The sequence below is a fragment of the Ranitomeya imitator genome, chromosome 9 (genome assembly GCF_032444005.1).
Source record: "Ranitomeya imitator isolate aRanImi1 chromosome 9, aRanImi1.pri, whole genome shotgun sequence".
Lineage (NCBI taxonomy): Eukaryota > Metazoa > Chordata > Amphibia > Anura > Dendrobatidae > Ranitomeya > Ranitomeya imitator.
Window position 1 is genome coordinate 23,515,594 of NC_091290.1, and position 21,185 is coordinate 23,536,778.

Genomic DNA, 21,185 nt, shown 5'->3' on the forward strand with positions numbered 1-21,185 from the left:
TGGCTCTTAGAGCCTCAATACATTTGTCAGACCATTGTTGATCACACTCCCACCTAGTGTGCTTATCTTGGGAACAGAAGTGAAAAAGTTGCATATGTGTCACACAAGTATTTTAGAGCAGCAACTTTGCTGTTAAAAAAAAGAAAAAAAAGAGTAATGACAAAAAAAAAAAATCCTAATAGCAGTTTCGTGTGATTTGCGCTGCCGTCTAGAGCAAATGATCAGTGACATAATATCCTATGAATAAGCTTTAAAATGTCGCACTGCATTGGTAAGAAAGCATTATTGTGCTAACATTTTTGACATTTTGAAAAGTGGCAACTTATGAATTAGCTGAAAACATCTGTTAATGAAAACAAAGGCCACAAAAAAAAGACAAAAATTTAGAAAAAAAAAACCAAAACAAAATAGTGCAGCAATGGTGCAGAAGCCATAATGAATTTGGCCCCAAAACAATATGTTCTAAAATCAAAACTTCAATTACCTTCCCCCAACCCAAAAAGGTGCAAAGTGAGTGATGAATCTTGGCCAAAGTCAGGACTTACCAGGACACAATGACTCCACACAGGATAAATAAGTATCGATTTATTGAATCAGTAATAATTTAAGACTGGTACAATCAGTTTTGTTCGTATTATCAGGAAACACAATCTGATCCGACGGTGCGAAAATTCAGTTCAAATAAAAAATAAATCCAGGCAAAAAAAAGGTAATCCTACATAAAATACTCGTCCCTCCCCCACGTCTATTTCCTTTTTTTAATTTTTTTTTTTTTTTACAAAAAGGGCTAAAAAAAATCTCATCAAAATGCAGCAGATTCATTAACTATTTACATTTGTTACACCGGAAACATTTACATCTCCAGAAGGAAAACCTCTGTCCAAAGTGAAAACAATGTATTAACATGCGAGTGCAATACATGACGCGTTTCACCCACGTCACGTACAATTTACATCATGGGGGGGGGGAAGGGTTATATTAATCTCTTGTTATTATTATTCTGGTCTCCTTTATAACAATGTTGCATAGAATCCAGCGGAGATCTCATGATTGACTTTGTAAAAGGCGATTGGAAGTATCAAAACTTTCAGGAACGTTGAGTGATTCTAAGTGTCGTCGATCCCAGCGGCCAAATAACAGTCTGTATAATACGCTGTATCCTAGCCGGCACCAACATGCTCGAAACATGGAGCACATCAGCTACATCACGGTATAGACGAGAGACAAGAAAAATAAAAATATACATTCAGGCAGACCCGCTTCCTGACGTTAACGAAGGACAATACAGTGTAATCTAGAACCGTCTGATGCGTTTCAGGCGTCACAGACAACGATTTGTGATTTATATACATAATCCCAAAGCTATAAATATAGATATATACTTATTTGTGAAACTTGTCAGTGATATGAAACATCCAGCCATATTCACAGTTATGGATTTCAGTGCCGGGGGACCGTCTGAATTCTACCGACGCATTTCGCTTTATTAGCCCCTTCTGTTGGCAGCCGACTTTGGGCGCTTGTTTGCAGTATACTGATGACCCCACACGCGTTTCACCTTCCAGTCCACGCAGCGTCATTGTCAAATTGTTTCCGCTCGGGCCGGGTTATCATAACCTGGTCTAACATGTAAAAGAACATGTGAGGTATAGAAGAGCTGCTCCTGCAGCCAGCACCTCCATTATGTATATATAATGTATAGATTTAGGCATTTTCCAGGTGGTAAATGTAGAAGGATATTACAGGGTGTCTATTCCCTTGTAAAACACACAAAAAAAGCAAACTGCTCCCCCTAAAAAAAAAATGCAAATAAAATTAATTTATAATGCAGGAGGTACATGGGGACGATATTATCCTTGGTGGGGCAGTGGTGTGGTATAGGGCTGTGTCTGCACTACAAGTCCCAGCTTTACAAGAACAGCGGCAGATAGCTCCCAGCTAGGGAGTCGTAGGTTACCCACCATAATTATAAGGCATTGAAAGATTAGCACCAAAATGGGGGAGATGGCGTCTTAGAGACATTGGTGTTGGAGCAGACGGTTCCTGAGGAAGGACAGGTAGGCAGCTCCTCGCTCCCCTCTATGCATCAGGGAACATGCACAGTGCAATATACTGTGAAGGGAACAGACACCGAGGAAATGGGTGACCGGACATCGATGCATTGAGGTTTTATGACACCAGCCTGTTCACTCTCCGTCTGGTAACCCCCCTCGTACAGTAGTCGCCTGTCCTTTAACAGCGGAGGGGCGATTCAGTTTTTGGTTTAGTCTCAGACCCGATCAATGGTCAGCACCTGTAAAACAATGTCCGTGTGGTGGTGTTGAGCCCTTTCACGCTCAGGGTAGATTGGAGGAGCGAAGAGCGTCCTGCATAGCTGTATACTGTTTGCGGCAGACGCTCCGTCTCCAGCAGCATCGGTTAGACCCAGCGAGAGCAAGGCAAGCAGCGTAGTCAGCGACTATCTGCACTGAGGTCACCTAGTGAAGCTGGCAAGACCAGTACCCCTGGGTGTTTGGTTACAGCAGCGTAGGCAGTGCGCCATCCCCTGTCCTGCCTGTGTAACTACAGATTAGTACATTTTCAGTGTGCTGGGCGTTTCAGCCCGGTGCATGTAACGAGTAGTGCAGCCTTGATTCTAACACGTGGTCACATCAAACAGGGTGCAACGACCAGCGCCCCGTCTGAAAGCCCTAATTGTCTTTCATGTCCCAACCACCTGTAAATGGGTGACTCATCATCACAGTGCAGACTCCAGGGAAGAATCCAGAATATCATCGTGATGGCTGTTGCTGTTGGAATCGCTGTCATAGCTCTGGGGGCTGGAAAAATTGGCCGCTTCCTGGAGCCTCATCAACATGTTCATCTGCAAGAGCAAAAAATTTACAGTAATGGGAGCAAAACTTAAAGGGAATGTCAAGTTTTGTGCAAAGCGTGCCCTAACAGCAGCTTCTACTCTGGAAAGTGTCCTGCAAACTTTTTGCTCATCTCTAAAAATAATGTTATTTTTTAGGGCTCCTTAGGCCTCTCACACGTCCATGTCTCCAGTACGTGTGGTGATAGTTTTCACACGTACCAGAGACACTGACACACAGACCCATTCAAATGAATGGGCCTGTGCACATATCTGTGTTTTTTCACGAACTGTGTGTCTGAGTGCCCCACAGGTACTCATGTCCGTTTTTATGCAGCTGCATGGATCACATGGACCCATTCAAGTCAATGGGTCTGTGCAAACATGTACTGCACACTGATGCTGTCCATGTGATGCATCAGTATCACACGGACGGCCACAGGGGAAGAAGCACTACAGTAAGCTCTGTTCCCCGGCGGCTGGTGCTGAAGCCGGCTCTCATCATTCTCTCCTGCTCTGCCGGCGTTCGGCGCAAGCAGAGGAGAATGATGTCCAAACTATGACAGCAGGTGGGGGCTTTTGGGTCTCTTACCTCCATCATCTGACACCTGCTGCCGCTAATAACAGTGACAGCAGGAGCAGGTGATCAGGGTATTCCACAGCCGCCACCTGCGATCTAACAAAATAAATGAATGAAAAACCCAACGTGGGTTCCCCCTATTTTCTTGATCCAACCAGGCAAAAGTCACAGCTGGGGGCTGCATCCCTCAGCTGTCAGCTTCTGCAAGGTTGGTTATCAAAAATAGATGGGTCCCCACGCTGTTTTAAAAAAAAAAATTATTTAAATAATTAAAAAAAACCAACATGGGGTCCCCCCATTTTTGATAACCGGCCTTGCTAAAGCTCGCAGCTGGGGGCTACTATTCTCAGGCTGGTAAGGGGCCATGGATATTGACCCCCCCCCCCCCACCCCCCCGCCTAAAAACAGCAGCCCGCAGCTGACCAGAAAAGGCGCATCTATTAGATGCGCCAATTCTGTCACTTTGCCCGGCGCTTCCCACTTGCCCTGTAGCGGTGGCAAGAGGGGTAATATTTGTGGGGATGATGTCACCTTGCAAGTGATATCAAGCCCACGGCTTAGTAATGGATGGGCGTCTATAAGACACGCATCCATTACTAATCCTATTGTTGCATTGTTTGTAAATAAAGACACAGCCAGAATAAAGTCCTTTATTTGAAAAAAATTACACAGACTCCTTAATTAATCTCAATTAAACCATACTTACTGCAACACCTAATTCCCCAATGCCCTTGATCTCCTGTAATAAAAATAAACTAAAAAAACAACAATATACCATACCTGTCCGTCGTCGTTTTCAATCTGGACAGTGCCAAGATGCAACCATCCTGCCTGAAAACCACTGGTGAATGAGCTGCTGAGAGCTCAGCATCATTCACTAGCGGTGACAACATCACTGGCATTTTTCCCACGTTCCTGAGGTCACCGCAGTTCAGCCCGGCCTCGATGATGTCACCGCTGGTGAATGACGCTGCGCTCTCAGCATCTCGATCACCAGTGGTTCTCAGCCTGGACGGTTGCATCTTGGCACCGTCCAGGTTGAAAACAATTTAGCCACCAGACATGAATTACAGGGTGGGACACAATGACTGACAGGTATGGTATATTGTTGTTTTTTTTATTTTTATTACAGGAGATTGAAGGCTTCGGGGTATTAGGTTTTGCAGTAAGTATGGTTTAATTTAGAATATTAAAGGAGTCTGTGTCATTTTTTCAAATAAAGGATTTTATTCTGACTGTGTCTTTAACATATAACCATAGGATTAGTAATGGAGAGGTGTTTATAAGACACCTCTCCATTACTAAGCCGTGGGCTCAGGTGACATCAATCCCACAAATATGAACCCGACTTGCCACCACTACAGGGCAAGTGGGAAGAGCCGGGCAAAGCTGGCAAAAGTTGGCCTATCTAATAGATAGATGCACCTTTTCTGGGCAGCTGTGGGCTGCTGTTTTTAGGCTCGGGGGGCAATATCCATGGCCCTTACCAGCCTGAGAATAGTAGCCCCCAGCTGTGAGCTTTAGCAAGGCTGGTTGTTAAAAATGGGGGGACCCCATGCCATTTTTTTTCATTGTTTAGTTAAATTAACAGCATGGGGACCCCTCTATTCTTGATACCCAACCTTGCAGACGCCGACAGATGAGGGTTGCAGCCCCCAGCTGTGACTTTTGCCTGGTTGGTTCAAGAAAATAGGGGGGAACCCACATCGGGTTTTTTCATTCATTTATTTAATTAAATCGCAGGTGGTGGCTGTGGAATACCCCGATCATCCACTCCTGCTGTCACTGTTATTAGCGACAGCAGGTGTCGGATGATGGGGGTAAGAGTCACAAAAGCCCCCACCAGCTGTCATAGTTCGGACATCATTCTCCTCTGCTCGCACCGATCGCCCGCAGAGCAGGGGAGAATGATGAGAGCCAGCTTCAACACCAGCCGCCGGGGAACAGCGCTTACTGTAGCGCTTCTTCCCCAACGGCTGTCTGTGTGGTACTGATACGGCACACTGTTGCCACACATGTGCAGTACGTAGTACACACACTGACACATGGACACGGATATCTCCGGTACTGGAAATATCAGGACGTGTGAAACCGGCCTTACCAGAGGATCTCCATCCCCATCTCCTGATGGAGCTTGCTTGCTCGATGTCCCCTCCCTGGGCACAGAATACCCATCAAATCCAACATCTTCTGGTCGTAGCTGGAGAAGAGAAGGCCACTCGTGCTGCAGGGGAACCGCTGTCCAGGGGTAGGTATCCATAACCCACTTGGCAGGGTCTTCCCAGGGGGCTCTTCTGCCGTACAACTAGAACAGGGTAATAAGAAGGAAATTCTATGTAATGTACTTGATCAGCATGGATGTCGAATGAATGATCTCAGATATCAGGTTTCTTACCTGCAGCCCTTCTCTGACTGCTTCCAGGAGGTAGGGGATGATGGAGTAGTTCCAGAGGTCAGTAAACCAAACCCTTGAACCATCCACATCCATTGGACAAGACAGGAACAGACGGGGTCCTAGAATAAAGAAAATGATGGAAAATATGTGACACATCCCATTTACAGGACAGACTCTAGCTCTACTGTCCCTTTAAATCCTTCTCCTGTGTGTGACACCACCATCTACTGGCAGATAATAAGAACTGAACTGGAGAATCCATAACCTGGATAACGCCCGGTCTAGGGGCATCACTCACCGATGGTGACATCTGATGAGCTGTGGGTCTCCAAGAAGCGGTTCAGGTGTTGCCAGACTTTGGGGATCCAGTCTATTATCTTCCCCAGCTCTACATTTCTTGTCCGGTTACTCATTTCTGTTTCGATCAATTTCCTCCGGAGATAGCGCCCTAGGAAACCTTTGACGGGTTCAGTGTGGTTGGCGCAGAGCACCCACCTGTGTAACATACAGATCAAAGGACAGGTTATACGGCTGTTATAAGAGGTCTGAAAGACCCCGACTGAAGGCGCCATACACTTTATATACCACTCACGAGACTCATCCACATACAGGTTTCCAGGCTGTAAATGTAAACCAGAATATGTTCATTTACCAGCAGCAAGTAGACATTTTGCAATAGTGAGGGATTTAAAGGGTTTGTCCGATAATCTTTAAACTAAGGTCTTATCTAATTGACATAATTGTATAACATGACCTACCATTCCCTTATAGCTTCACCTTGGATTTAGTTTACTTTTTTCACTTCTGATGAGACTGCACAAGGCAGTCTCACGCTCCGTGGCCTCATCGGACTATGTGTCCTCCCTACTTGCTGGTGTACTGACAGTGCGCTCTGCTTCGAAGCCGGCAAGGTAAGAGAACACCCCAAATATGTACCCGAATAGACGTGAACACATGCTCATTGTGTGATCCTTTCCTGCCGGCATTCAGAGAGGCTTGGAAAAAGAGTGCACTGATTGAATGCGGAGGCTCATAACCGGAAGGGAGGCCACTGAGGAAACGGCAGGAAATTTTATGTAACAGTGTAAAGTAAAGCAATGCTTAGTCTTTAAAAGTTTAAGATATCAGACAACTTCTTTAACCCCTTAGTGACCGAGCCAAATTTTTGAAATCTGACCAGTGTCACTTTATGTGGTAATAACTCTGCAACGCTTCGGGGGGCGTGGCCTGAGAGTCCATGTGAGCGGACGTGCGGCTGTGAGCTCCCGCCGCTGTATATCTTAAAATCCTGCAGAGCCGCTGCTGTTTGGTCCCTGCGGGGGCTTACCGGCTGCGGGGAGACTTGTGAAGCCTGGTGGCGCTGAGCGGTAGCGCTGGAACCGGCGAACATGACAAGGAGACGGCAGAAGGACGCAGGAGCCGGGGATGCAGGCGCAATCCAAGATGGCGCCGACACAAGGGAGAAGGCGGAAAAGGAGAACGCCGCATGCAGAAAGCGTATGGAGGTGGCGGCAAAGCTCCAGCAGTTTGCGAGAGCGGAGGCCGCAGAGGAGGGAGCCGGAGCTGATACCGAAGAGGAGGAGGAGAGCCCAGCAGGAGAACATGAGGTACAAAAGGGGAGAAAGGAGAGTAAAATGGCGGTGGCAGAAGGGGGACCCGAGGAAATGGCGCCAGAAGCTGAGCCTACCTTAAGAGACGTTTTTGCGCTGGTTTCTTCATGTAAACAGTCTTTGACCTTACAGATACAGGAGGTTAAGGGAGACACAGCCCAGATAAACGCAGCCATGCAGAAGATTGACAAACGTGTGGGGGAGGTAGAGGAGAGAGTGAGCACTGCAGAAGACCATATAGTGCAGCTGCAAAAAGCAGAGAAAAAGTTCACTCAAGCAATAGCTGAATTGGCGGCGAAAAATGAGGACCTTGAGAACAGGTCCAGAAGAAACAATATTCGCATTGTGGGCATCCCTGAAAAAGCTGAAGGGAGGAATCCAACGGAATATATTGAAAACTGGCTGTTAGAGACTTTTGGAGATATGGCGCTAACAAAAGTGTTCGTGGTAGAGAGAGCGCATAGGGTCCCACCGAAACCACCTGTCCCTGGAGCGAATCCCCGTACCATGCTCGCCAAAATTCTAAATTATAGAGACAGAGACATTATCCTGAGGAAGGCCAGAGACATGACGGATCTGACAGTTGAAGGCCAAAAGATTGCTATCTACCCAGACTATTCTACTTTGGTGCAGAGACAACGGATGATGTTCACGGGTATAAAGAGACGGCTGAGGGAGCTGGGAGTGCAATACTCTATGATGTTTCCAGCAAGACTGAGGGTGGTGGCGTTTGATAAAATTCACTTTTTTCAGAAGCCGGAGGAAGCTACCCAGTGGATCGATATCAATGCTAAAAAGCTTAAAGGAAAAGGAGACTGAAACTGTGGGAAGAGTCTGATTTTGGTTATCTATTTGTCAGTGGGCATAGAGTCATGTGATTGACAAACTAGGGGGTATGGGTGGTGAAGAAGGGAGCTGGATTATACTCAGTTAAAGTTAAATGGAGAGTGTAATGGCTGCTGGGAAGGAGGGAGGAAGGGTAAGCGGCATATTTTAAGTGTATGCAGGTTTCTTGCGTGTGTAAATAATTCTACGTTAAAATACTTTGAGACACGTTATTTTTCAAAATGTCTGAAATCCTGTTATGTACAGTGGTGGGAGGAGGGTTGGGAAGGTAATGCCAAACGGAGTGTTCGCTATGGGCGATGATGCCCCACTCTTGAAAAGAGGTGGAATGGTTAGATGTGAGGGGGGAAGGGTGGGGGTGGGAGGGGGAGATGGGAGGGGGAGATGGGAGGGGGAGATGGGAGGGGGGAGGGGGAGATGGGAGGGGGGGGGGGGGAGGGAAGTTAGACAGCTCGTGCTCAAAAAAGATGATACTTTGAGTGAAGATGAGCCAAGTGATGGGGACCCGTTAAGATTTTGTGCTGGAATGTGAGAGGCCTAGGGGAGAAATCCAGACGTGCCGCGTGTTTGCAACATGTAAGAGACCAACGGGCCTCAATGATTTGCTTGCTGGAGACGCATTTGGTAAGGGAAAAGGTGGATGTCCTGAATAGACGGTGGATCCAGAAGGGATATCATTCTACCTTCTCCACGTATGCAAGAGGAGTCTCAATCTTGGTTCCAGCGGGAGTTCAGTATGAGGAGGTGAAGGTATATGTGGATGTGGATGGGCAGTACGTACTAATACAGTGTATATTGTATGGAGTGATGTTGTGTGTTGCCGCGATGTATATTCCGCCCCCCTACTCTAGCAGGAAAATTAGAGAAGTAATGGAGCGAGTGGAAAGATGGGGACCGACACCGTTAATAATTATCGGGGATCTTAACAACATCTGTGATGAATATTGGGACAAAAATAAAAATACTCAGAATAGGTCGGAGGGACACATAACAACATTTGGCACCTATATACAGGAGATAGGTATGATTGATCTTTGGAGGGTCAGACATATTGGAGAGAGAGGGTACTCATGTTATTCACCAGCGCATGCCACGCTCTCTAGGATTGATATGGCTCTGGGTAACAGGATTATGGACACGTTGGTTGGGGAGGTGAGATATCTGCCAAGGGCCCTGTCAGACCATAGTCCAATTGAAGTAGAGGTTAGATTGGAGGGGGCACGTTCGACAAGTGGGAGAGAATGGAAGATTCATCCCAATTGGTTACAGAGTATTGAGTTGGAAAGTATAGGACGGGAGGTGGCGGAATTCTTTCTCTTAAATGATGGAAGCACTGATGCTCTTACAATCTGGGATGCAATGAAGGCGTATCTGAGGGGACTACTGTTTAGGGACATTAGTAGGTGTAAGCGGAGGACGAGAGAGGCAGAAAAAGCGGCAATTGAGGAGTTGAAGGAAGCAGAAGATGGGATGGCCACACTGGGAACCCCTGAGGCAGAGAGAAGGATGAAAAACGCACAAAATCATTTGGAAAAAATTCTGTTAGGCAAAGCTGAGAGGAAACGGGATTTCCAAAGGGTATTGTTTTATCAGGAGGGAGAAACAGTGGGACATATGCTGTCGGTAGTGGCTGCTGCTCAGAGAGGGTCTTCATATATACACTCTTTGGAATCTGCAAGTGGAGGTAGAATAACGGAAACGCCTGAAATCTTGAGAGCCTTCGCGGACTTCTATGCAGATTTGTATTCCTCTCGGGTTGGTGAATCGGTCGAGGACACATTGACTTTCTTGGAGGGTCTGGATCTGCCGAGACTGAATGAGGCAGATAGGGAGAGCCTTGAGGCCCCTATCACTGAGGAGGAATTGAGTCAGGCATTGATGTCTATGACTAATGGGAAGGCGCCTGGGGTTGATGGGCTTCCCGATGAGATCTATAAAGGTTTGGCAGAAGTGTTGATTCCTAGATTAAAAATGGTACTGGAGGAAGCTAGGTCCTGTGGGTGCTTGCCAGCCTCTATGAGAGAGGCCATAATAGTGGTTATTCCAAAGGAGGATAAGGACTTGGGGAAACCGGAGTCATACCGCCCAATTTCTTTACTAACTATTGATGTCAAGCTTCTGGCCAAAGTGTTGGCTCTCCGCCTCTCTAGTGTTATTGCGAGTCTGGTGCACTCGGACCAATCTGGCTTTATGCCTGATAGATCAACGGCGATCAATTTGCGGAGATTATATGTAAATTTACAGGTGGAGTCTGACAACTGCGGTCGAAGAGTGATTGCATCGCTAGATGCGCATAAGGCGTTTAACAGTGTTGAATGGGGATACCTCTGGCAGGTGCTGGAACGTATGGGGTTTGGTCCGCAGTTTGTGGCCTGGATACAGCTGTTGTATTCATTACCGTCGGCTAGAATTAGAGTAAACGGGGAGCTGTCTCGACCTATAGAGCTGGCTAGGGGCACTAGGCAGGGATGCCCGCTCTCACCCCTCCTGTTCGCGTTGGCTGTAGAACCTCTTGCTGCTAAGATTCGGCAGTCTGATAGGGTCCCTGGGTTTAGGTATGGGAAAGTAGAGGAAAAAATAGCGTTATACGCGGATGATGTTTTGCTGTTCCTGGCGGATCCAGACGATTCACTAAGAGGGGCCATTGAAATTGTTGAGAGATTTGGTACTGTGTCGGGGACTAAATTAATTGGGATAAGTTGGTTCTTTTTAGGGTGGATGACGTAGGAGAGAATGTGAGTGAGGATGTTGGGGATGAGAGGCTAAAGGTGGTTTCCCAATTTAAATACCTTGGAATATGGATTTCGGTGCCAATTGAGGAGTTCCTGCAAAGGAATTTGACTCCTGTTATGGGGGTACTCAAGGCGAAGGTAGATGCCTGGAATAAACTACATCTATCGGTCGTCGGTAGGGTAAACCTTATTAAAATGGTCCTGATGCCAAAAATTCTATATGTTCTACATAACGCACCAATTTGGATCCCTCGGGGGAAGTTCAGGCAGATTAATGCCCTCTTTAGAAGTTTGATATGGGGAAGACAATATCCACGTATTAGCCTGGAGACGCTTCAGCGACCCAAGGAAGATGGTGGATTGGCTTTGCCCAACCCGGAAATATACTTCCTTGCGGCCCAGAGCCAGCATTTGAAGGGCTGGGCGCGAGGGGCGTCATCCAGTGCAGTACAACATCTAATGGAAGAGGTGACGGACCGACGACTGGTGGTCAGGTATTTGGAGGATGGCTCCTTGGGCGCTTTGGGGAGAGTATACCCAACCCTGTTCCTGATTCGCAAATTATGGAATAGACTAAGGCAGATTCGCGGGGTTACAGGGTTGACTAGATTCACACCTATATGGTCTAACAACAATTTAAAGGAATTTGAGGCCTTGGGGGGACTGATGGAATGGCAGAATAAGGGAATTTGCTTTGTTCACCAGATCAGCAGCAGGCATTGAAGTCCTTTTCCCAATTGCAGGTAGAATTTGGTCTGCGATCCACAGGGGAATATCAGTATGCGCAGATGAGACATGCCTTTAGAGCTCAGAATAAAAAGGTTGATATCAGTGTTCAAGATGATATAGTGTTGGAGTATGTGTGTGGTGACGGGACTACAAGGGGAGTTATTTCCACTCTGTATAAGGACCTTATGCACACATTTTTGCTAGATTTCCCTATAAAGGCGAGAGCTAAGTGGGAGAGGGACGTGGGGCCGATGGAGAATGAAACCTGGGAATCGGTGATGGAGTGGGTTCCGCGACTATCCTTGAGTGAACCATATAGACTCTCGCAGCTATATATTCTGCATAGAGTATATAAATCTCCGGAAGTGCTATACAAAGCGGGATTGCGTGCCAATTCTGAGTGCCCGAGGTGTGCGAGTGAGAATGCAGGAATATATCACATGATGTGGACGTGTCCTAGGCTGGCTGTCTTTTGGGTGGTGGTTTTGAGCCGAGTTGAAGCAGCATATAAGTGCAGAGTTGTTAGAGACCCGATAGTATGTGTGCTGGGATATGTGGAAGAAATTGGAGTTGACAATACTTGGAAGATTGCAATCGCTAGGCTACTATACATGGCCAGGAAAGTAATAGCACGAAATTGGATAAATGCGGAACCACCTGCGAGAAGGGAATTTCTCCAATATGTTCAACATGGTCTAAAATTGGAAAAGGGGGTGTACAAAAAAAGGGGGAAAATAGAAATGTTTAATAAGATGTGGTCTCCTTGGCTTGAATTGGATTGAGGAGTATAGACGTCGAGTTTCTTAAGACCTGGATAAGGATAAATTGCACGAGGCAGAGAAGCCTCAGTGGGGTGAAGATTGGGATTGAGCTGTTTTAGGGGGGAGGGGGGTAGTTGGGGTAATGTTGGGGTTTATTAAATAAGAAAATGTGTATGTGATATATTGCAATGTAAATGGCATTCTGATGTTCTTCTTTATATTGTTAATAAAAATCTATTTAAATAAAAAAAAAAAAAAAAACTCTGCAACGCTTCAACAAATCCCAGTGATTTTGAGATTGTTTTTTCGTGACACATCATACTTTATGATAATGGTAAATTTTGTTCAACATTTTTTGTGTTTATTTATAAAAAATATCAAAAATTTGAGAAAAATTTTAAAAAATTAGCAATTTTCTAAATTTGAATGATTATCCCTTTAATCCAGATAGTCATACAACAGCAAACATTAATAAATAACATTTCCCACATGTCTGCTTTACATCAGCACCATTTGTAAAATGTTCTTTTATTTTGTTAGCATTTTAGGAGGTTTAAAAATGTAGCAGCAATTTTTCATTTTTTCAAAGAAATTTACAAAATTTATTTTTTTTGGGACTTATCCATGTTTGAAGTGACTTTAGGGGTCCCATATATTGGGAAACCCACAAACGTGATACCATTTTAAAAACTGCACCCCTAAACATATTGAAAACTGCTGTCAGGTAGTTTATTAACCCTTCAGGTGCTTTACAGGAATTAATGCAAAGTGGTATGACAGAAATGAAAATGTGTATTTTTACCACCTAAACGTTGCTAACTTCTAAACAGATTACTACAGCCGTCAGACTCTAAGGCCACTATTTGGTCATGAATTGCCATCGCAAACATCAGGACAACAAAATCATGATCTGAGGGCACCAATTGTGACAAAGAAGAAGCCCCCACACTCTGTTAACCATTTATAATGATGTAGTCACTATTGACAGCAGCATCTAAGGGGTTAAACAGATTTAGATGGTGCAAATACTGATCGTGGCTGGTACAGCAAGTTGTCAACTATAGTGTACAACCGACAGATGCTGGATTGTCATCTGTATGGGGAGGCTATTCTCTTATATCTCAGGTCAGTTAAAAGACGTATTGGCGGTCATTAAGGGGTTAAAAAGGTTGTTCTAATGATTGATCTTCAGCGGCACATTGCTCCCCTGTCTCCAGGCTTGATGGGGTGCAGTCCTGATTGATTCAGAGCAGCAGCATGGTGACCCCACTAGAAACTTCTAGCAAAGTCTGGTTTTCCTCCGCAGCATCAGAGCAGAGCAGGGGGCACTAAAGCTGGGGGAGGGCTTATAAGCGCTGCAGAAAAGTGATTGCAAGCACTGCGCTCTTTGCCTAGAAAACCAGCCACTGCTCATAGACTACTGGAGGTGGCCGGTACCTTAGGCAATTAACAATAATAATAATCTTTATTTTTATATAGCGCTAACATATTCCGCAGCGCTTTACAGTTTTAATATTGCAATAAAAATGCAATAAAAAATCTCTGTGTTGCAGAGAGGGTTATTTAATAAGAAGTAAACTGCAGCCGTGCACAGTCACTTTAACTCTAAAGGGGTTTACTCCTTATTATAAAATGGTTAAAATTACAACGTACATTTGAGAATCATTTAAGCTTCGTGGCTGTAAAGGTACCGTCACACTAGACGATATCGCTAGCGATCCGTGACGTTGCAGCGTCCTCGCTAGCGATATCGTCCAGTGTGACAGGCAGCAGCGATCAGGCCCCTGCTGTGCTGTCGCTGGTCGGGGAAGAAAGTCCAGAACTTTATTTGGTCGCTGGACTCCCCGTAGACATCGTTGAATCGGCGTGTGTGACACCGATTCAGCGATGTCTTCACTGGTAACCAGGGTAAACATCGGGTAACTAAGCGCAGGGCCGCGCTTAGTAACCCGATGTTTACCCTGGTTACCATCCTAAAAGTAAAAAAAAACAAACACTACATACTTACCTACCGCTGTCTGTCCCCGGCGCTCTGCTCTACACTCCTCCTGTACTGGCTGTGAGCGTCGGTCAGCCGGAAAGCAGAGCGGTGACGTCACCGCTCTGCTTTTCGGCCGCTGTGCTCACACAGACAGTACAGGAGGAGTGCAGAGCACAGCGCTGGAGGACAGACGGCTGTAGGTAAGTATGTAGTGTTTTTTTTTTTTTTACTTTTAGGATGGTAACCAGGGTAAACATCGGGTTACTAAGCGCGGCCCTGCGCTTAGTTACCCGATGTTTACCCTGGTTACCGGCATCGTTGGTCGCTGGAGAGCGGTCTGTGTGACAGCTCTCCAGCGACCAAACAGCGACGCTGCAGCGATCCGGATCGTTGTCGGTATCACTGCAGCGTCGCTAAGTGTGACGGTACCTTAACTCTGTCACCATTTCCAGAAGTCATGCTGGGTGAGTGACTTTTGGCAAGATTATAAAAAAACCCCCGCCATGTACGGCCTTCACCCTGGTCACAATCAGCTTGATATTAAAAAATGGCATGAGACCCACCGGAAGTTATGATGAAGCTGTAGGTTGGGGGTGGACGACGTGGCTTGGTTCATGGTGCCAATTATGTATGGGCTGCAAAAAAAAAATAGCATGATATTAATGGGATGGTGCCTGCTAAATGACAGTGCAGAATAATTAGAGACATGTCAATCACAGAATCCCTCATGGGGAGATAAGAAGCAATCCTCCTCCTGTTCACAATTCCTCCGGCTCTTCTACCTGGAGGGTCTGTACAGACAGCAGGACATAGAAGAACAAAATCCTACAGGACAACGAGGCAGAACAGTCATTACCATTTGTGGTATTTGCAGTTCAGGAGTCCATTAAAGATCTCGCCCAGCGAGCTGACATGATGGAGGTTGTCCAGGATGATGACAAGAGGCATGTCCACCGCGTTATTCTCGCTGTTGCACTGATCGGCAAGGTTGGAGAGATACTGGCGCAGCTCCTGGAGGACACCAGAATATTACACACTGTATTAGGGCCTTTACGTAGGGGTATGGGGTCACACTGTAATGTCACGCTGCAGTATTAACCCTTCTGGGGGCAGTTTTTTTTTTTACCTTACTGGACTTGTGATCCACATTAAAGGTGGCGATGACGCCGTCCGTCAACTCCCGCCCCTCACGCAGCACCATGTACTCAGACAGACGATTGGCCAGGTAGGTTTTTCCTGTCCCGCTAGGACCGGACAAGATAATCCTTCTATGCTCCATCAATAATGAGATGTACCGTTGTAATATCGGTCGAGGTATCAAAGTCTCAAACACCAGGCTGTCCAAGCTGTTCTCCGAGAGACCTGACATAAATGTAGGAACAAAATCAGTGTCCCAAACGGCAACTAGAGGCCGAGACTAAAGCCGCCTCCAGGTCCTGGAGGAAGGGAACCTCCGCTCTGGCTAATAAAGGGGGGTCCCAAACCCCTCCTACACGCATACCTTTTAATGAGACAGAAATGGTGTCACTCTCCCCCACAAGGTAGCCGCAGGGCAGCAGCTCAGGGGTCCCAGCTGTGTTCGTCCGCTTGATCTCGCCGATGCTGTAACCAAGGACGCTGTCCGAATTCAGGCCAAGTTGTGTTACTGGATCCACATGTACTAAATATTCCTGCAAAACACACAGCGTCGGTCACAGCACCTGAGTGAAGCATAGCAGTGATTCTTCTTCTCTAAGATGTGGCCCCACACATTACCTTGAACAATCTTCGGACGACGCCATCGAGAACGTCCCATTTGGTTTTGCCTCCGACGCCGATGCACCCGATAAGGAAGACACGAGGCCGACATTCCTGCAGGACGGGAGAAGAGACTGTAGTGATAGGAGGCGGTAATGGTTCACAATCACCATTCATAATGTGGACACTGGGTGGCGCTGCGTGATAAAAAAATATCTATTTTTCTACTGAATTGTTTGTCGGACACTGGGATCCTCCATGATTGTGACCACTGGGCACATAGCGATTACCCGAGATCCTGATAATGTAATTCAATGAGCTGGGGTGTAGTATGTTGTGCACCAACATCTGTATATGCATCACACACCTCTCTCCACTTCATCTCCTCCATGAAGCTCACAACGATCTTTACATGGCGGCTCTCTCTGCGCATGGTGCCATCAGCCGAGTCATCTAGCAACATGTCTATAAGAGAAACCGACAAGCCGGGAACGTGACTAAATACATAAGTTATCACGGTGTCAGCGATGGCAAATACCGGGCAATCACAGGGGTCACACATCAATAATAACACTACATCTCCCCTGCATTTACTGTACCTAGGCTGGAGGACTCCGTCATGGTCATCCCATGTTGGGGGAATCCAAGGGAATGTCTTGGCGAAGAGGAGATGGAGATCTGAGAAGGCGTTCTGCTGCAACTGCCTGGGTTTTCAGCCTTCAAGCGATCGTTTTCAGCTTTCAGCTTCTCGATTTCAAACTTAACACAAGAATAGAATATTAGTCTAACTAGATGGTGGCCCGATTCTAACGCATCGGGTATTCTAGAATATGTATGTAGTTTATTTATGAAGTTTTCAGAATAATGCAATTTATACACAGGATTCGGCAGGCCAGGCGCGACCAATTAGTGAAGCGTGGTTCAAATTCCGCGCCAATTCGTGGCCGGACTGCGCCTGTCGCTGATTGTTCGCGGCCGGCCGGGCATGACCAATCAGTGAAGCTAGGGCCGGCTCCAGGTTTTTGAGGGCCCCGGGCGAAAGAGTCTCAGTGGGCCCCCCTCTTTAACACATACCACGATTCATGATGCACAGATACAGCAGAGAAATATAGCACAGCCAAGTAGCATATAACACAGCCCACGTAGCATATAGCACAGCCACGTAGCATAGAGCAGAGGCCACGTAGTATATAGCACAGCCACGTAGCATATAGCAGAGGCCACGTAGTATATAGCACAGCCACGTAGCATATAGCAGAGGCCACGTAGCATATAGCAGAGGCCACGTAGTATATAGCACAGCCACGTAGCATATAGCAGAGGCCACGTAGTATATAGCACAGGCCACGTAGCATATAGCACAGCCACGTAGTATATAGCACAGCCGACGCAGTATATAACAGCCCACCTAGTGTATAGCACAGCCCACGTAGTGTATAGCACAGCCCACGCAGTGTATAACACCGCCCACGTAGTGTATAGCACAGCTCCCGAGGTGTATAACATAGCCCACGCAGTGTATAACACATCCCATAGTATATAACACAGCCCACGTAGTATATTGCCCAGCCATGTATATTGTACAGCTACGTAGTATATAGCACAGCTCACGCAGTATATAACACAACCACGTAGTATACTGCACAGCCCACGTAATATATAGCAGAGACGCAGTATACAATACGGCTCACGCAGTATATAGCAAGGCGATGTAGTATATAGCACAGCTCACATAGTATATAGCCCAGACGTAGTATATAGCACAGCCCACGCAGTATATAACACAGCTCACGTAGTATATAGCAATGTGGGCACCATATCCCTGTTTTTTTAAAGAATTAAAATAAAAAAGTTATTTACTCAACTTCCATCAGCCCCCGGATCCAGGCCAGGCGTTTAGCGATGCTCCTCACGACGCTCCGGTCCCAAGAATGCATTGCGGTCTCACGAGATAATGACGTAGCGGTCTCGCGAGACTGCTACGTCGTCACCTCGCGAGACCGCAATGCACGGCCCGGAGCATTGCCGGAAGGTGAGTATATAATGATTTTTTAATTTTTTTTATTATTTTTAACATTAGATCTTTTTACTATTGATGCTGCATAGGCAGCATCAATAGTAAAAAAGTTGGTCACACAGGGTTAATAGAAGTTAACGGACTGCGTTACACCGCGGCATAACCAATCAGCAACGTGGGATTTCCGTGACAGACAGACGGAAGTGCCCCTTAGACGATTATATATAGAAAATCATATAATGTGGTCGATGGTGTCAGACTGGATGTCAGTCAGCGAAGGAGGCCATTATTATGGGATTGCTAGATACTACAGAAAATCTGCAAATGCACTACAAACATTGGGGGTAGTAGGGCTGAAATGTTGGGAGTAGTACTGCTGAGATGTTGGGGGTAGTAGGGCTGAGATGTTGGGGGTAGTAGGGCTGAGATGTTGGGGGTAGTAGGGCTGTCAAGTACACAGTGTGCAGCAAAGTAATGCAGGGGTGCCTGCCACCACATGGTCAGCACTGGTACAGCATGAGGCTGCGTAGTGGGGTCTCGGCTCCGTACCTGCATTCTGTTCATGGCCTCGCGCAGTGTATCCAGCTGATGTGCCGAGCTCAAGGCTTCCAGTCGGATGTCGGTCAGCTTCATCTCCTTGTCGCGGAGCTCATTGCGCAGCTGCAGAACGCTGTCGGCCTCGTTTACGGAGCAATCGGAGAGCCTGTAAAGACAATGTGAGGTTTATGGAGCCCTTCCAGCCAAATTCACAATCCAGGCAGAATCTGATGGCAGCCAGCGCAGCCTGCGAATCCAATATATACATTTATAGAGAAAGTGGCGCTGCCAGGATGAGGCCGATCCCAGCATGTTCTAACCACCAACCTCCGCGATCAGTGATGTCTCAACAATAATAAAACACGGTTTTGGCTACATGGGGGTTGTGGTTTCATGGAGATAAAGCAGATCTGACTGGCTCATTATGGCAACAGGTTTGCTTTCCTGTAAGCCCAAATGGCACCAAACATCTTATGTCATAAGAGCAATCAGGGCTATTAATGGGGAAAGTGCGACCCCCCATCCCAGTCTTATCCTACCCGTCAGGCAACTTTATCATGGTGCAGTGCAGTGAACAGTTCTGCTATTCTCTATGTTGCGTTTTTATTCCCTGCCATTTTCCACATCTTTGGCTACGTTCACATTTGCGTTGTTGGGCGCAGCGTCGTCGATGCAATCAACAACGCAATACACAACGCTGCGTTTTTTGACGCATACATTGACATAAAATAGTAATGGTCATGAATTTTGGCGCAGGGAAAACGCTACAAGTGGCGTTCTCCGCGCCCTGTCTGGTGCGTCAAATTGACGCATGCGTCGTAAAACGCAATACAACACATACCGGCGCATGTCATTGCACCCCCCATGTTAAAGATAGGGGTGCATGACGCATGCGTCGGTATGTGTCGACGACGCTGCGCCCAACAACGCAAATGTGAACGTAGCCTTTGCTTGATCTCAGTGAATGGACACTTTTCACAGACCATCCATTGCCTTGTGATTGTATCTCTTTATTACAGGGGCTGTGCACTCTGCGGACCCTCTGACAGCAGCCATGGCACTGTCACTTTGATAGGTTAAAAACAAAATTCTGTCAAATCTGACAGAACAGCAGATGGAGGCTCCAAATGCAGCTTGTGACGACAGTGTGAACAGAGCCGAAGGGTTCTTTACAGAACACCTATACAGATCCAGAAAAGCTCCCAATGCTGCGCTGTACGAGAGAAATATCGGCCTCCTACACTCATGGGTGCAGCGTCTGTCATCGCTTGTCCTGACAAGATCATGTGGATTTCTATAATTAACTTGTAATTGATCAATTATGGCTTATCTGATAATTAAATGATTAATGGATTGTAAACTACTGCAATTACCCGGACCGGCCGGAGCCAGGCACTGGGCTTAGTGTCAGGATGGATGAAGTGCAGAGCTCAGGAGGAAGTAACGACCTGCTGTCCATTAACGAGGACAGCAATCTCCTACTGTACAGTATAGAGAATATAGAGGGGTGCAATAATTGGGGTCCCCTTGATAAGTCAAAGAGGAGAGAAATTGTGCGTGTATATAATATGGGGTACATTAGAGCACAATGTCCACATAATATAGTCTTCTCAAAGTTCTAGGAGGTCAATGGAAGTGAATCGGTTGATATCAGCATCCATGTTGGTCTAGAACAGTAGTAGGGTTAATATCAGTATTTTTGGTGGTCTAGGGCAATGAAGGGATATTGTCTAATCCCCACACTACCTTAAACCACTTAATATCAATATCTCTGGTAATCTAGAGCAATAAAGGAGTAATGTTAGAATCCTCAGTGTTCTAGAACAGCGGGGAACCCAACTCCAGTATCCCTGGTGTTCTGGGGCAGTGAGGGAGCTAATTACAATATCCCTGATGGTCTGGGACAGTGAGGGAGCCAATTCCAGTATTCCTGGTGGTCTGGGGTAGTGAAGGAACTAATTCCAGTATCCCTGGTGGTCTTTGGCAGTGAGAGAGTTATTTCCAGTATCACTGGTGGTCTTGGGCAGTAAAGGAGCTAATTCCTGTATCCCTGGTGGTTTGTGGCATTGAGGGAGCTAATTTCCGTATCCCTGGTGGTCTGAGGCCATGAGGGAGCCAATTCCTGTACCTCTGGTGGTTTGGGGCAGTGAAGGAACTAATTCTAATATCCCTGGTGGTCTGGGGCAGAGAGGGAGGTAATTCCAGTATCCCTTATGGGTTAAGGCAGTGATGGAACCAATTCCAGTATCCCTGGTGGTCTGAGGCAGTGAGAGAGCTAATTACAGTATCCTGGTGGTTTGGGGCAGTGAGGGAGTAAATTCCAGTATCTCTGGTGGTTTGGGGCAGTGAGGGAGTAAATTCCAGTATCTCTGGTGGTCTAGGGCAGTGAGGGAGTTATTTCCAGTATCC

The 21,185-nt window shown here is 46.5% G+C and overlaps 1 protein-coding gene across 8 annotated transcripts in view; it reads right to left on the minus strand.

Annotated features, from left to right (window-relative positions):
- Positions 1-570: 570 nt before the first annotated feature.
- NAV2 (neuron navigator 2) overlaps positions 571-21,185 on the minus strand; it is a 417,518-nt gene continuing 396,903 nt past the window's right edge. For all 8 annotated transcript variants that reach the window (XM_069740400.1, XM_069740396.1, XM_069740398.1 and 5 more), the window contains 12 exons: positions 18,789-18,942; positions 16,822-16,981; positions 16,590-16,687; positions 16,241-16,336; positions 15,987-16,155; positions 15,612-15,847; positions 15,342-15,496; positions 15,049-15,120; positions 6,125-6,321; positions 5,827-5,945; positions 5,533-5,736; positions 571-2,863 (listed from right to left, as the gene is read on the minus strand). In XM_069740400.1, the coding sequence (XP_069596501.1) occupies positions 2,738-2,863; positions 5,533-5,736; positions 5,827-5,945; positions 6,125-6,321; positions 15,049-15,120; positions 15,342-15,496; positions 15,612-15,847; positions 15,987-16,155; positions 16,241-16,336; positions 16,590-16,687; positions 16,822-16,981; positions 18,789-18,942 (1,786 nt within the window). In that variant the 3' untranslated portion in view covers positions 571-2,737. The remainder of the gene's footprint in view (positions 2,864-5,532; positions 5,737-5,826; positions 5,946-6,124; positions 6,322-15,048; positions 15,121-15,341; positions 15,497-15,611; positions 15,848-15,986; positions 16,156-16,240; positions 16,337-16,589; positions 16,688-16,821; positions 16,982-18,788; positions 18,943-21,185) is intronic.